Source organism: Labrus bergylta, chromosome 14 (genome assembly GCF_963930695.1).
Source record: "Labrus bergylta chromosome 14, fLabBer1.1, whole genome shotgun sequence".
Lineage (NCBI taxonomy): Eukaryota > Metazoa > Chordata > Actinopteri > Labriformes > Labridae > Labrus > Labrus bergylta.
The window spans coordinates 20,960,276-20,978,131 of NC_089208.1; the positions used below are offsets into that span (position 1 = coordinate 20,960,276).

General features: G+C 41.7%; 1 protein-coding gene across 1 annotated transcript in view; it reads left to right on the forward strand.

Annotated features, from left to right (window-relative positions):
* Positions 1-2,348: 2,348 nt before the first annotated feature.
* Positions 2,349-17,856, forward strand: part of ephb4a (eph receptor B4a) — a 43,375-nt gene continuing 27,867 nt past the window's right edge. The window contains exon 1 of the mRNA XM_065963273.1: positions 2,349-3,417. Coding sequence (XP_065819345.1) covers positions 3,339-3,417 — 79 coding nt within the window. The 5' untranslated portion in view covers positions 2,349-3,338. The remainder of the gene's footprint in view (positions 3,418-17,856) is intronic.

A 17,856-nucleotide genomic window follows, 5' to 3' on the forward strand; every position in this document is an offset into this window, starting at 1 on the left:
TTCAGCTTCCTTGACCTCAACTGGAAACCACAGAGCTGCTGTTCCAGCGCAAATTCCCAGTGCCACAAGTTATCAGCCCTGCTGAGGTTTCCTTGAACGCCTGTATCCTTCAGTAGTCCCACTGGACTGACGCCTGTACAACTCCTCTGAGTAATGGATGGGGGGGCACAAACATACTGAAGATTGTTCTGCTTATCTTGCTTTTCGTGTTAAATGTGCACTTCCTCAGTAAAATAACTGCTGTGTCCTGACAAATGAATATTACAGTGTACTGAACATTGTTTATTTAAATCACATGTTTGACAAAATATGTATCCACCTATCTTGAGTCTTTATTCAGTCTGTTTGGCCAGCATAAATTGGGTATTCAACATGCTTGCTATCCCTGCAAACTGTTCTTGCACTGAGCCAAGTTTAGGACATTGAAGGCTGATTGTACCACCTGCTTCACCTGCGGCTTTCTGCAAGAGGACAGTTACTGAAACAGCATGCCAGTACTTGTAGATAGGACGGTCTTAATTGTTGTTTCCGAGTCAAGATAGTCAGAGAAAGCCAGACTTAAACCGGAAGTTATGTGAATTTGTTTTCAAAATAAAACAATTAATTTTTCTACCCATGCACGTTTCAATTAGTCATGCTTCTTCTGGACAGAAACAAGATAAATAAATTTGGGTGAGAGACCAGCTGAAGCTTTTATTTGGTTAGATAAAGCCATAAGGCTGGATAAGTTTAGTGAAACCAAAGCTATGCTTGCAGCTGATTCTTGGAGTATACCTAAACGTAGAAATACCTGTTTGATGTTTTTGAAAGTCGATATGTACAAATTTTCAGAATCATGTTTAGCATTTTAATTTGCATTTCTCCTTCTGCTCTTTAACACACAGTGACATACTGCTGATTGGTTACCTGTGCTTTAAAGAATATGGTGAAGACAGCATGTACTGCCCCAGCAGCGATGTGTGGCATAAAATTGTTGGTAAATGTCTGTTTAAGGTGTATTTATTTAAGAGTGAACAAGTACTCATGTGTGTATACTATAGTACTATATAAAAATGCTTATGTTGGTTGATGATACATGCCCGTTTAGCTCATCTAGCTCGTTATCTAACTAGAATATTCCAAATGGTGAAAATTGCTAGAACAAAGCCGACATACTAAGGTCCATAATAGGGTTAAGATGCAGTGAAGCCTAACCTGGTGAAAAAAGCTCAAACATGCCCACCTGTTAGTCAAATCAGCCAAACCCCTCAATATGCCTAATAATGCATAACTGTAGTCTTGATATATAATAATAAAAATCAGTAGAGACACCTCCCACCCCCACCAAGGACTGTTTTTGCTACTGGACTCTGGAAAGAGGTTCCGCAGCCCCCGAAGCAGAACTTCCAGGTTCTGTAACAGCTTCTTCCCACAGGCCATAAGACTTTTGAACACAAAAAAATAATCCCTCAAACCCCCACACAGGACTACCTCACTGGACTGTAAAATACAACATAACATACATCACAAACGTGCAATATATTTATCTGTATAGTAATTTTATACATAGCTTTTCTTTTTATATCTACTTATATCTGCACCTTATTTTTCTATGTAAATACTTGCTGCTGTTTTTATCCTGCACTACAACGAGCCAAATACAATGAAATTTCATTCTTATCTGCACTGTAAAGTACAAGTTTGAATGACAATAAAGAAAGTCTAAGTCTAATAAAAACAGATGAGTTTTCATCATTAATAAATGAGCTATAGAGACTAAAAATGTTTTTTGTAACAGGCAATAAACGTGTTAATTTCTGCATTGTATTATGGGCTCTTATTGGATTCCTTGGATATTGGACCCGGCCTCAAGTGGACACTCAGGGAACTGCATTTCTGCACTTCCGATTGACTTCACTCTTCAGTATCGGAAGTGCCGCTCTCCTCTTTTTTTTTGAAAAACAACTTTTTGTATAGTCATGCTCATGCTGTAAAATCTATTCCAGTCGTTTTTGTTACATTTCTGTTTTTGTAATTTAGCCTACGTCCGTGTTACGCACACTGAATTATGACACATCTGCTTATTTGTCCTAGAGGATTAAGAAAGTTTATATCTTTTCAAATCATTGTAGAAGAAGTCACTTTCAGGCCTGTAAACTAAGTCTGAGTTTGTAGTCTATAAAATAAAAAAGGGGTCAGTGGATGAGTTTGAGTATAAAAGTTCTTCTCAAATATTTCGCTATTTAATGTGTTTATTTTTATTTTGAAGGCGTTCTCCGGGACTTCTGTATCCCACCACGCGCTTTTGGCTCTTGCTGTTATGGAAACGGGAGTGGGCGGAGCTTGCTGTTTGCCAGTCGATCCGGGGTTTGATGCGGTGATGAAGTCCTAGGTGACCAGCTCACTGTTAGTCAGCCCTGCGAGCCACTTAAGCGCACAACTTTTAATATCCACTGTACGGGAAAAAGTCTGCCGCTTCAACAAGAGAAGAAAGCAGAGAGTCTTTCTCAGTTTTTTTTATTCAATATTTTTATCTGTGAATTCAGGCCAGACTAGACGTGTCGCGTTTTACATCCCTCAGAACCTCTCTCGCTTTTTTTCCCCCTCCGGCAGCCAGATTTGTCTGCAGGTTTCAAAGGGTGGTGGGGGGGGGAGACAACAACAACATACTTTGAGTGGATTGTTTTCCCAGAACATTAGCAGAAGATGTGGAAGAGGGCATGATCCGACTTGCTGTTGATGAGATTTATCTGTGCCACTATCGGACATGCAGTGAGGTGCTCTGGTCTCAGCCTGCTCGTCCATCGCGCTTGAAGGGGATCGTTTTTGGGCAAGTCGTGTGAAGCACAAAGAGCGTATTAACGCCGAGGACACAACAAGTTTCAACCATGTCGCTCCCATGCTGCTGACAAGAGGACTGATGCTGGAGGAAGAAAAAAAAAAGCTGCAGCACTGAGGTTTTGCTTCTGAATGTTTTTTTTTTTTTTTTATGGCCAGACTTTCACCACAAACAAAGTTAGACAATTAGGAAGAACTTTCCAGTGAGTCGTTTTAGAAATAAAAAAAAACCTGGCTATTTAAGGAGCTGTTTCCGCCCTGTGGACTTGCTTTTAGAATCCAAATCGACTGATAACCGCACTTAGCTAAAGTGTGTTTTTCTACTGCAGTGATATGACCACGGTGTGTGAGCCTCTCTGAACTGGGAGTCCACTTTAAATGCGGACTGGTTTGCGGTCAGGGGAGTGCACAGCCGAGCCGCCAGTGCCAATTTGATTTTTTAAATATTTTTCTTAAATTTCAAGGCAATCCGCAAAAGTCGGTTTACTTTTTCGACATCTTTCTTTCCGCTCAAAAACATTATGGAGCTGTCACACTGGAGCATTGTCCTGCTGGCGTGCATCTTCCTGGAGTGGCTCTTCGTGGCTTCTGCAGAGGAAGGTGAGTCCTGGAGCTTTCCTTCAAAACAAAAAAAAAATTTGCTGTCTGGACTTGTTTTCTGGGGTTACATGGCTGAGTGAAATGTCTGATTAGGACTACATCCTGTTCTCCTTACTGAAGGGAAGTGCATTAAAGCACAGGGTAATTAAAATGTGCGCGCTGTACTATGAAGTGAAGAATAACGAAATGTAGCAACATTTGTCGAAATATAATACCCAAATATTTATGAACTTTAGTTCTGCTGTATGTATAGCATTATTTTAAAATGGTGATTAAAACATACATGTTCATGATGACATTTTTTCCCTCTTCCCCTTGCAGCTTAAGCTGTTTTAACATTTTTTTATTTTTTGCCTTAGAAATAACACATGGTTGGTTTTTACTCTCCTGATGTCTTAAGGAAGGCAATTTTTGAGACTCACTGTTTGTTTTCACTACATGAAGCCATCTAGAGGTTGCCAGGCTGCACCCTAGGGACCTTTAACCAGCTCACCTCAAAATCAATAAAACAAGAGGGGCTTTGAGGTTAATACAAGGCCGCTCTGATTTCTGTGGTTTGACAAGGATATTTGCATGAGGAATCTTAGCTTTGAGAGAATAAAAACACTGCATCCAGCATGTTGTCTTGATCTTAATAATTTATATCAGTTCCTGACAGCGGACGGGACATTAATGGGCATTTTGTCCTGCATCAGCTTTGTGAACCCTGGAGGCACAAATTATGAGAGCCTTGAAATTAGCTGTCAAAACGTTTAAGAAGATGATGTTTCAAATTGTCTGTTTTTTTACAGGCAAGTACAGCTCGACATCATCAGCATAACAACGGGGCCAGTGTCTGGGTAATTTGCTTAATGCAGGGGTGGAAGGCTGAGCGACATTGACAGATCTGAATCAAAGCATGCTGGGTGTTTATTTATTTCTCCACTGCTGCCGCCGTCTCTGTCTCTTTTTTTTGTGACATTAATGGGGAAGTTTTCAGTGTGGTAGAGTGAGCCCCGAAACTGATTTGAGTTTGCAGAGAATGCTGCTGAGACTACTTTTTGGAATATTTCTCAAAAATCTGTCAACTAGGCCTACGTCTGGTTTCAGGCTTCATTAGAAAATGTCTTTGGAAATAATAAGGCTGTGTATATTCTGCGGATCAAAGGATCACAACTGGGTTTCTTAAAGAGCTGTTGCACCACATGATTTTTAAAAAGTGCATTAGTGCTGTGTATGCTTCATGCTGGTGTTCCTGTGAAGAGTCCTCTTTACTCTCCATCCTGCTTTTGCTGGTCTGTATGCTTATACACAGCTGCTTATGCTGATATAATGGTGGGTTGATGTCATTTTCCCTTTGACAGTAGCATCAAAAATAAGAACAATGGACACTATATATACATTAACATAAGACAAAACATACATTTTTCTGGGTAATTCTCAGAGAAATGACAAAGAAAATAAATTATTTGACCACCTCAACAATGAAACTTTTCCTCACCTCTGTTCATGCCAATCAATAGTTCCTGTAAACGGGAACACCATGAACATGCATGACTTCACATATTCTGTGGCAGGAACATGAATCTGTCAACCGCTTCTGGTTCCAGGCTGGACGCCATATCCGTTGGTATCAATGCCCTTTTCTTGGCGCTTAGTCGCTTACAGTATGGCCTCTACTATAGACTCTACAAACACACTGTGGATGTAGAGCTCAGTATGTAATACAACCCTCGCGTTTCTTTGGGGGTGTTTTTTTTTTTTGTAGCTTGGATCTACCGCTTGTGCATTCAAACCCTTCAAAAAAAAGATGTCAAATTACTACCACTACTCGGAGTCTGGATTCTTGTGGGGGGGAAACATTGTTGACTTTGTATTTCAAGAGTGAAGTTTGGGATTTTCCCACATACACACACACACACACAGACGAAGACACAGAGTTTTCTGGCAGCCGGGGCTCAGGCCATTAGAGAATTGAAGCTTCTTCCTCAGCCGGGGACTTCTGACTCAACTCTTAAGCTTTTGTTCTTTAGACTCTTTTAGACCCCAACCAATATGTGGATTTGAAACGATATACAACCCTGTTTCCAAAACAGAACGTGATGATTTGCTAAACATTGATATTTAACACATTTATGTTTAATTAAAATGGCACAATTTTGAACCTGATACATTTCATTGTCTTTAGGAACATATATGCCTGATTTAAATTATATTCCGACATTACCTGTACATATTTCACAGCGTGCCAACCTTTCTGAGAACTGGGTTGTTGGTACCAGTTTTACAAGGGAATAATTCAGAGATACTAATTTGGCTGCCAATATTGTTATTTGTTGAGCGTGAATAAAAATAGACCTGGAATTTGCACAGATAGGCGTATCAGAAGCTGATTTATCCCTATTATTCATCGCCAGTCCATCGCAGTGTCTGCTCGGCTGTGATGCAGGGCTGAAGGTTCTGCAGGGCTGAAGGTTCTGCAGAAAGTGCTGAGAGTATTGTTGAAAAAGGATTCAGATTGCCCTTTGGATTCTGAATTATATGTACCTGCAAAAAAAGTTTAATATCAGGCCGGCCTGAAATTATAAATGCTTCACGGATATACCTGTTAAAGGCCAATAGCAGCCTGATTATATCTGTCAACAGATGTCTCAGTCGGGCTGTAGTCTCCTCCTCACGGACATAAGAGATGTTTAACCTCAGATGTATGCGTGGGTAGCGATACCAGGCAGGTTTTTTTTTTTCAGTGGCAGACTCATCAAACGCGTTCCTTTTTTTTTTTTTTAGTAAAACCAAGAGTGATGTCAAACAATTTGGCTCCGTTTTCCACCCTGCTGATGTTTTCAAGAAGCTGGATCCAAACAGGTGCAGCACTGGCTGGGTGGAGGACGGACACGCAGACAGAAGCTGAGGGGTCGCGGCGCCTTGTTGACTGACTCCAGAACATGTGTGTCTCGCCAAGTGTGAACAAGATGTCTGGTTTCCGTGTCTTGGGTAATGGCCCGCTCGTCTGCCAGCGCACTCCGGATCATCCTCCCCCTTGTTCTCCACCTAGCAGGGAGTTCTGTAATGAACTGATGGGAGGGTAGATGAGGCTCACGGCTGCCAAATCTCTCCTCCTTTTCCAACTAAAGGATAAACGACTCACTTACGCTCTCCACTCGCTCGTTTCAGCACATGGATATCTCTTCCTTCTGTCTCCAAGAAGATTAAAACACTGAGCTTTTGATCAGATAATTACTTTGGCTGGAAATTAATAGCCAGCTTTGGTGGAAATTAGCATCGAGGATGCACTCTGGTCACACACACACACACAGAGGAAAAAAACTAACACCCTTCTAAGCCCTGCCTTGCTGTAATATGTAAAGCACACACTGGTATAACCAAGGCCCTAAAAAAAGGCACAAGCTTCATATGCAGTATTAATAATTCTCACTAATGTTCCCCTACCATGATTTTAAAGTATTTTAGATATTTATAAATGTTCCTCATTCTCCCACACACAGACTCAACCTATGAAGTACACATCTTGGTTCTCTCTCTGCCCCTCATTATTCCTCGCACATACTGTTTCTCTCTCCCTTACCAATGGCAGGATGCAGCCAGTGACAAAAGCACGGCTGTCCTATATGCCTGCTCTGCTCCACAGTTGTTGTGATTCAAACTTGTCGGCACTCATCTCGACTCGCAGGACCCTTTTTCCACCCAGCTGGATGACATACTCTGCTCTGTTCCATCTCATTTCCATGGCTCGAAGGCGTTTGTGAGAGCTTGCTCTGCTGAATCACCTGCGTGAGCATCTGAGGTGTAACAGGTTTGTGGATCAAGTTTCCATACAAATGAAGAGGACTTGAACATATGACAGAAACGCTTATCACAATCATTTTCGCTACTTTGAACAATTTATGATTTCACCGAGACTACCTTCATGTTTTATAAAGTATGGGTTCTTATTCCGCAGAGCTTTGGGCTGCTTACAGAGCTGCTGGGTAAATTCTTACTCAAGTTAAATGTCATAGCTTAAAACAACAACCAGCTCAAAAAGTGACATGAACACTGAGAGAGTTGTGAGTTGGAAATATTAGTTTCTGGTGTAGTGTCATGTTTTCAATCAGTGCTTCTCTGACACTCTTCTTTAGCCACACAGTATGTAAGAAAGTAGCATGTTGGGATCATTAATGTCAGGGGTGCAAACTGACTGTTAAGTGTATTTCTGGTGGGCAGAAGAATGTTCTTGGCCCTTTTCAAACGGCTTTTTTCCTAGATGTGCTGTAACTAAACTCAGCCACCATCGGGTCTTTGTGCATTCATATTGATCACTGACGGCGTAATATTGGTTTCCCAGGCTGTGAATTCACATTCAGTGTTGCACATGATGGAAATTGATGGCATTTATGACTGATTCATGGATAATCATGAAGTTTGTCTCTTTGTTAGCCTTGTTAGAGTAACAAGTCACATGCTTTTAGTTCCATGTATAGAAATGTACTTGTTGAACCGTATGGTGATGATCTTGCTTTATGCATTTATTGATTTAAAACAGCTGTGACTCTGAAACTGAATGTTAAGTGAAGAGTGTTTCTTTTGCAAAATGGTTAATGGTTGCCTTGAAGGCTTATTCTTCTGTTTATGTTTTTACAGGGTTATAAATCCTACTTTATATTTGCTGGCAATAGGGAGTATATTTTCCTCTAATAAGGTATGTCACTGTAGCTGTAACCTCCTCCTATTTACAAATCATCTTTTTACATAGTGTGCACCAACAGAGTGCAGCTGTGGGCTTTGTGTACTTGGAGCCCATCATGTTGTTAGGGGTAAAACACATTGACAGCACTTTTTTTTTTTTTTTAGCTTTGGCTGATGGAAAGAGGGTTGAAGTGTCATCCTGTCTCTTGCAAACTTTACACACAGTGGCTTGTTCCATACTGCACTCTCCCAAACCAGAGCGGCCCTGCACAGAAGAGGCGACTCTCTGTTTGTTTGAAATGACTCACGTGCAGCCTCAGTTCTGAACAATGAGCTTACACGGCGACAGGTAGATGGGCCAGGGGCCAAGTGGAAATAATGAGATGAAATATTTAAAAAATCACGTCTCCATTAGAGATACATGATTATAAATGATTTTCAATTACACACAATATCACATTTTTCATAGTAAAAAAACGAACAAAATGCTAATATATCGTCTCACTCTAATGTGAGTGGGTTGAAAAACGTGTTCGAATTTTCCCCGAAGCACATTGTCTCTGAAAATGTGTGATGTGCAGTGCTGTTGATTGGTATTGGTAGGATGGGAGCAGCGCGTGAAGTTAATTACAGCTGCAGCTTATGATTATTTTATTTGCAGATTAATCTGTGGATTATTTTCAAGATTAATTGCGTCGTTTTTTTTGTTCTGTGAAAATGGTGCAAAATGAGGACCAGTGTTAGCAGGAGACCAGGATCACTTCCTTGGATGTCTGCATTTAAATACCACCCAAATATATTCAGTTAAAGTGACGTCATGTAGGAATTCGGTTTGGTGCACTTTGGTGCCAACCAAAGGTGTCTGAGTGCAACTGCTCTGTTGAAAACACACTGTGCGGTTATTAGCTAATGTGTTGCATTTGACAAGCAGAGGGGTGAAGCTGTGAGAAACCAAACACCCATGTCGACTGACAAGGTACAGTAATATTACCAGATTTTGCATATATGACTCTGCTAGAGTCTACAGCCCGTTTTACAACTTTTGGCGTGAAAAAGGATTTATGAATATATAATGTGTGCAAACTGGAAACATAACTTCTTGAGTGTGAACCGCGACCAAACTCACGTAGTGTTGTAAGCAGGCAGCTGGGTCGATCTGTGGCAATGGGAGAGACGTTATACCCCCTGTAGAAATTGTTGTACTGTTAGATTGACTTTGAAACTACTTTTTTAAAGTGGAAGGGTTACATATTGTTGCTTTATCTTTTGTATAGTAAGCCAGCCAAAATGTAACATGTAGGATGGGTTTAAGTTATGGTACCCGGGCCTAGATCTGAGTACACTTGACCCCAAAGTCCGGGACCACTATATGGTGCAGAGCAGCGGGGGGAGGGGGGTAACGATCTTTCCTTGGGCACGGTGCGAAACAAGCGCGCCTAATTGTGCAAACACCCCTAAGAAGCTTGAATGCAAACATTTGACTGTTTTTGTTTTAAAAAACGTTCTTCTGAAGTTTGGTGGATTATCACCTACAGTATAATCAATTAATCTAAGAACCTTTGCAGCTCTAAATCCAGTGCACATCTGCATCATGCATAAACAATGACTGCTACACTCGACAGCTATTTACATCCACTCTGCTACACGGAAATGTAACAAGCTCCATCATTTGGAATTAAATGGAACATTCTGGGCTATTATTTATGTAATTTTCTGAGGGACTGCTTATATGTTGATGACAAGACTGACATCAACCCTCATAGGAGGTTCAAGAAAAAAAAGGGGGGGGGGGCGGGGGGGCCATTTTTCTCTTTTTATACACAGTCTGTCGTCTGTTTATTCTTTCACCTCCTGACTCCGCCCCGGCATAACCAGCCTGCTGAACAGCATAATACTTCTGAATCTGAACTGAAACTCGCTAAGTGTCTCCGACGCAGAAAGGATGTTTTTATCTGAGAGGCCTTCCTTGAGCCTCAATCCCCCCTTTTACAGTCATGTAGCCTTTTCTTTTGCTACTCTTTCCACGTCCTCTGTCTCCTTGATGTTTGACTGCTGCTCTGCTGTTTTTCTCTTGCTGACTGTCTCCCCTGCCGTGGAAATGTGGATCGTTTCCCAGAAATCCTTTTAAACGGAACCGATTTTTATAAGAAAGGGATTTGCATTTAAAGCAACCTCCCCCTCCTCTCTGAAAGCCTGTAGCCCATCATCCTCAGCACCTCAATCCGATGATTAGCTTCCTCAAGAGTTAAACAGGCATCTGAGTGCCACAAGTACTCTCAGCCTGTCTCTCTCTCTCTCTCTCTCTTTCTCAGGGGAGGATGCATATGGCAGCAGAGGAATTGCAGGTGGATGATAGTTTTGCTCGGTGAGAGGATACAGTGCCAGCCCATACATCCATGTCAGGCATTCACTTTGGAGAGCCGGTCTGTCCTCCACCCACACGCTCCTCTCTCTCCGTGAGAGTGGGACACAATGGGGACAGGCTGCAGCAGAGAGGGAATGAGGCCACAGCCTATCAGCCATAAGCACCAAGGAGAATGGCACTTTTAGAGGGGTGAGGGGAGGTGGGGGGGCGAGGGGGGAGGGGATGGGGTTCTCTTTGAAGTGAGTCAAGGAGAGACGGGGAGACCGGCGTGAGTCGACGAAATGGAAAAAGAGCGGGTGCAGGGAGGGCAGGGAAGGTGCAAGCATGTGCACGTCTGCACACTGCATAATGAGCAAAGTAGGTGTATTGCCTATTTGCATTCTGTAATCATACACACCTGGGGCCAGATATGTGCTGGGCTGAATATGTGATTATAACAAGGGGATTAAAAGGCCTTCAATTAGGAGACAACAACAGGGAAGGAGTTGTTTATCTCAGGTCCATCTTGCCCCTTATCCCACGCTGTCTTTTTGACGCTTATCAAATCAAAACTTTGGTGAAGCATTTCTACACGCTATTGTCATCTCACGCCTTGCCACGCTTTTGTTGTTACACTCGAAAATAGAGCGAAATCTTGAAGGAGGAGCAGGAAACACGAGGCGGCTGCTGAGGCGTCTGAGGCTGGATGAGCAAGAATTGATTAAAAAAAGCAACCTTGATGAAAAATTTCTCTGCTTGAAGCATGCACCATCAGTAGACTTGATTCGATTTGAGTCTGGGATATATTCCTCCCTGCGTCACGGGCTGGTTGACCTACATCTTGTGCTTGATATGCGAGTTTTTAGTTAAAATGCAATTCACTTGGTTTTTTTTTTTTTCTTTTCTTTTTCTCGACGACAACCCAGAGAAGTCGTGCACATTTTTCTACCAACTTGGCGCTCGCCTCGCACACAGCTTCAACACATCTCCCGGGGCCTGCTTTTCATATACCTCATGAACCATGTGGGCTCTGCTATGTAAGGAATAACAGAGACATTCCTGTGCGCTAGCTGCCCTCCTACTGCTTGCACACAGCTAAGAGCTTTAAGAGGGGAGTCATGCTCCAAAAAGGAGTGGGTCAGTTCAGTTAAAGAAGCACTGAACACCTTTTTCTTGCAGCTCAGAGTCTCTTTTTTTTTTTTTCCCCGAGTGCTGCACACAAAATGCCCTTTCCCTCATATTCTCTTATATCATCATTTCTCCTGCAATAACTGGTCGCTATCTGCACTCAACCCTGTCCAATTATGAAGAAGGGTATCGTCGAACATGGTCCATTTTTGTGACATGAGACAAAAGTGTGGGTTTGAAACTGAAGCATTTGGAAAACGACTGAATTCACCCCTTGCTGAAAACGTAATGTGTCTCTCCGTGGGGGGGGGGGGGGGATGATGCTCTTTGTTCTGAAATAATCAAACAAATAGACTCACAATGAAAGACGAGTCTATCTTTATTCTAGATATGTCGGTCACCGCCACACAAACACCCGGTCTGCAGGCTGGCAGGAGCGAAGCGCAGGCTGATGAATAGAATTAGCTCTCAGCGTGTCTGTTGTTGTTTGAATATGGAAAAGCATGATGTGTCAGAATAAAAGAGAAACTTCTCGCACAGAGTCTGTTTTCTTGTATCTCTACTTAGATGTGTCAATCCTTAGATGGTTTATTTAGCTAGAGTCTGCACTGTTGGCTTCAAGCTGTCCACCTCCCACAGCAGATTAGTCACTGAAAGCTCTGTGAGTGTGAGTGTGTGTGTATGTGTGTGTGTGTGTGTGTGTGTGTGTGTGTGTGTGTGTGTGTGTGAGTTCTCTTCTGTGAGAGCTTTTCTTTTTTCCTCTACCCCCCAAAAACGAATTGTAGATTCTGCTTCAGTCAAGGCTTTGATAACAACTCTGTTTTAAGTGCAGCAGTAGACATTTTTAGGGCTCATGGAGAGTTCGTTAGATGCTTTGCAGCAGTAGATGGAGCTTTGTGGGTTTTTTAATGGAGCCAGATTTGAAATAAGATAGGTCACCTGTCATATATTACTTTATAAAGTTCACATTTATGTGCTTTTCCCTCTCTAACTACTGGAGTTTTATTTGCAGCTGCATGTCTTAAGATGAATATATCACTCCAGCCCTGTAGGGGAAAGCACACACTGGAAGAGATCCAAGTCTTTTCTATTCTTGACAAAAAGGCACAAACATGCTGCTAATAAATCTGTCCTAAATTGGTAAGGTATCTGCTCTAATTATTTGAAGGCGACTAACACAGGGGGGGTGGCAGAGTCTCCTGCAGCTAAGGGAGATCATCCCAGATTTTCTGCAGTTCCTCCCTGCAGGAGCTCCGGTGTGTGTGACTGACCCTCACCTCAGGCCTCGAGATCCTCTTAAAGGATTGAGAAAGTGTTTGAAAACAAGTACATAGCCTCAACTTTCCCATGGTGCTTTTTTTTCCCTCCTTCTGCTTTTGATGACACATAGCTCGGCTTGGCTCTCGCAGATGATCAGCTGCCTCCGAGCCTTCTATAAAGGAGATAACAACTTGAGGGCTAGTTGGTTTGTGGAGGGCAGCTCTGACTGCAGATGGAGGAGGATGTGTGATCGCTCCCAGGTAGCCAGCAGGGAAGTGTCTGTATGAAGTTCTCAGGCCGGAATTTGACTCATGATTAGTAACGCAGATGTATTGACAGCTTTCTCTCTTAGTAATGTGTCCTTTTCCTCCCAAGTGGATTTTTAAAAAATGTTTCTGTTACCAGACTGACAATGTGTGACATTTATCTGTTTGCAGTCAAGCAATGAAATGAGTTGCCTTCCCTTTGCCAGCTCCGAATCACAGGATCGAGACGTCTCGCTCTGATGTTATCTAGCACGACACCCTGATGATAAATCAATGAGCAGAGCATTGTTTTATAATGCACACATCTTTTCTAAGTAGTTGAGCTCGACTTTTGAGTTGTATGTGTCTCTCATTTTCTTTTCTTTTCTGCACTTGTAACGAGCGTTCAACAAGCGTGGAAATAGAAAAAAAACCTTTTCACCAAAAGCAGGCCTGTAAAGACCGTCAACACAAAAGGTGTCTTTTTTAAAAGACCAAAAGTGTTGAAAATGAGCTGTGCAGAACACGAGGCGTCTGCCTTTCAATTTTGGAGATTCAAGGTCTCCCAAAATACAAATTAAACCGATTATTTTGTGGAAGAATTCACCTCAGTATTAGATGTTTTTAGGAGTGATTCTCATCAGCACGTACTTTAATGTATTTTAATAATACATCAACAACTCTGGGCGTTATTAGCTGGTTATGAAACAGACAGATACTAATTTGTTCCTTCTATGCGACCTACAAACCCCCCCACCCCCCCCACCCACAGTCTGATAGGGATATTCTACTGCTGTGAGGTGCATGTGTGAACAACCAGATCAGGATGGTTTCAGTCCTCCTGAAATTCTCTTGAAATTTCCAGGTGTGCATTTGTGAAAACTGTTGATGTTGCTTGCGGCTAAGCATGTAGAGAATGAGATCAGTAACATAAAGTCAGACTGCTTTGTCTGCAGGGAGCGCTAAAATGGACAAAAAAATGATAATTCCACAGTAGCTTTAACTACAACCCGACCTTCTCTGTTTCTCAACGCTGATTGGTTGCTTTTCTGTATCAAATATGGCTTTCACAAAATAGTCTGAAAGCTACCTGCCAAGGAAGATAAATGTTAAGTTTTGTCCTTAGTTGTGGAGTAAAGATATTAGTTTCCAGTTTTCAGTGAAAATGGTGAATGAGATTGGCTACCCTGAGGTTAAAAAAAGAATCTGCTTTGTCTCGTGTCTCGAGTATTGTATCTCTTTGACTTCCTGTGTTCTTGAATAAAGGACTTTTGTAAATGCAGGGATCTATAATATTGCAGTACAGCCTCCCAACATACAATAATCTGATTACCTTCTTCTTTTTTAATTCATTCCTCCTCCGTATCAGGACGCCACCAGGGAGCTGGTGTAGCCTGAAACAACGTTCTGAAGCAGCCTTTCACTTCTTCCACTTCTTCCACTTCTTGCACAGTGTCGGGGCTGTTTTTGAAGCAGGGCTCCACAAAGGGCTGCCTATAATTGGACATAGCAGGAGGTGAATTCACTCAGTGGCAGATCAATACTCTTAAAGGAGCTGAAATATGCTGTAAAGAACTGCAATTTAATCAGTCACCCAGTATGAGAGATAATGCTGGGAATGGTGGGTTAAAGCCTGCACTTCTTTAATGTGTCTGCATGGAATTGAATTGTGAGTGATTAACAATTTAAACAGAAGACGAAGCGGACTCTTCTGCTGTCACTTCTTCTTTCCAATATGACTCGATTCCTCTTGAAGTCCAACAGCACACGTCCTGTAATAACACTACAGAAGAATGATAGATGTCACCACTCGGTGGATAATGTCTGTTTCTCATAGTCTCTGTGGGACTATCTTTGGCCTTTGGCAGCTCTGTGATATTTGTTTTAGTCTGAAGGAAAATGCAGTTTGAGTCCAAGACGCACAAGAGCTGTTGAGCCGTTAACTCTGCAGGTCAAGTCTCATTACTCGTAGGCGGTGATAGAAAACGCCACAGAACCGAGCCAATGTCTCACTCCCTCTTAACCTTAACCTCTCATTTCATACCAGGCTCTAGACTTTTTTTTGTTTTTGTTTTAAGCGTTGCCGTTAAGTAAATATTCTCTTTGAACTTATGTGACTTGAATAATGCAGCGTCCTCTTTACTGCTATTAAATGAAAAGGGAATGCCGATGAATCATAGATGCACCTTTGGGCGCCTCAACCTGTTTAAGTAAACATTTGATTGGTGTTCCAACACCACAGAAAAGCTTTTTTGTTAAACCTTTACTTCTGTTGTGTTAAGCACTGCAGCTGATGATTCTTTTTCACTTTTATTTTGTGGGCCTTTTTGCCTCGATTGGACAGGACAGCTGAAGAGAGACAGGAAAGAGTGGGAGATGACATGCAGCAAAGGATTCGAACCCACATCTGCTGCGACGAGGACTATAGGCATAACATAACCATTAGGCCATCACATTCTCCAGTTAATTTTATCTTCTGAATACTTAGCTACCTATAAAATGTAAAGAAAAGTAGGAGGCTGTGGTCCTCCAAGCAGGTGGCCCGGGTTCAAACCCAACCTGTGGCTCCTTTCCTGCATGTCATTCCCCACTCTCTCTCTCTCTCTCTCTCCCCCCTGATTTCCGACTCTATCCACTGTCCTGTCTCTATAATAAAGGCACAAAAAGCCTAAAAATAAATATTTAACAGTTTCCAGAGGCCTCAAGTGGTGTCGTCAGATCTTCCAAACCAAAAGCCTCCTCCTGATTTAAAATTCAAGATTTTCATTCCCTTTATATCAGTTGGGAAATGAAATGCAATGAGTGTTGTGCATGGTCATTCAATAAAACATGTAAGCATAACTTTAAAAGAAACATACTGTAGTAAAACATAAAACATAATAAAAAGTAGAACTATATATAAAAAGGTGTCAGACTGTAACAGTGCATGCGTCAATACCATATATGTAAAAATCAAACAATATCAACAACTGTTTAAATACCATTTCAACAAAAATAGAAGTCCTAGACACCCAGTGTTGAATCATTTCTAAGGGTTTGAACGACAACCCTGGCAACCCTTCAGTAACACGTCTTTATGTTTAAATGTGATTGAACTCTACAGTTTGGGTTCTTTCTGATACCATCAGTCATTAAAATAACACAGATTGTGTCCATTCTAAAACATGTGGTATCAAAATGCATCAAAAGAATCAAGTATAAGCAGTTTGTGTGCTTTACAAAAGACATGAAATCAAAGCTAAACCAAAAGACTCCTCGCTTGTATCTATAATAAATGAAAAATGAACCAAAAGAAATCCTCATATTTAAGAAACAAGTACAAGCAAATGTTTTATATTTGTTTGAAAACTGACAGATAATTCTTAAAAAAAAAAGCAGTTTTCTTTTTTGTTAATTGATCCATTAGTTACTGCAGCTCTAGGTCCAACACTCACATGCATTCTAAACACTTAAAGGGTGTTTTGCCCATAAAAGGGAAGACATGTTCTGTTAAAAACAAAGCAAAGAAATCAATAAAGTTGTCAGTGTTGTTGTAAATCTGTTCCCAGCTTAAGAAGAAAAGTCTTCTGACCGACGTGTGAACTCTGGGTGTGATCGGTGAAAACACCGGGAATGATTGATGTTATGATTGTGTCTGGTGAACCTCTGACGACCAGGTAAACTTAAGCCAAACCATTCAGAGGTCACATATCTTTAGACCTGCACTAAATCCTCACTCACAGCAGCAGTGTTGATCCTCTCTGGTAGCATCTCTGGTTTCTGTCCAGTATGAAGCTTCCTCTCTAACTGGGTCACGTCCTGTCCTGGGACAGAAACCCAAAAACACAACATGTATTGATATGCATCCCGACTGACATGAAAAAGGCTGGGAGAAACAAGAAAAGGGTGTCAAACATTAACACCTTTTTCTTTGCACCTTTCATCTCACCTCTCTAAAGTGGCTGAGCGGATCCACACGTGCTGCAGCAGGCTTTTGTTATACAGCAGTTAGACAGTGTTGAGCTGAGTCGGCGTGCATGTGAATAATGTGTGTGTCGGCGGCCCGGCCCCCACCACCACCAACACCACCAAAACAGGGAGACAGGAAGGGAATAAGAACTACGGGAAGCCGAGGCCTAATCTCCCTAGACAAAACTCTGTCGAAGACACACAAACAGCGTTCACACACACACACACACACACACACACACAAACACACACTCTGGGCATAAGTTTCCATGTTCACGTGCACACAATAACCTACACTTTGAAAAACAAGGCCGGGACACGTGAAGAAAAATCACAATTTCCTTTCGTTTGAGTTCTTCATTGCAGTATAGTAGAAAACCTGAGTGTGGAGGTTGTTGAAAAAAAAAAAAAGCACAAGACGACTAATCAACTTTGTTTTGGTAGCATTTGTTCAGTTTTACCTTGAAAAAACGTTGCTAGTATTTATTGAAATAAGACACATTTTGAAAAGTAATTTAGACAAAATGTGTTGATACCAAATACTGCATTCGTCTCACCCGTGGTTAGCCAGGTACAAATAACAGCCTCACTTTGAAACAACTGATTATTACAGTATGAAGAGGAAAGAAACAGAATAAAGGATTTCTTGAAGGAAAGGAAAACACTTCAGGAAGTACACCCATCTGTACAGTATAGCCCCGATCACACATGCACTGCACTCCTGATCATTTCTTGACATTTGTTTTGGGGGCAGGCTGCAGCTTTGAATGCAAACCACAGATTTTATTCACCCTGCCTTTATCCTACTATTTGTCCAGCAAGCATCTTAGTTACATTTCCTTAAGAATT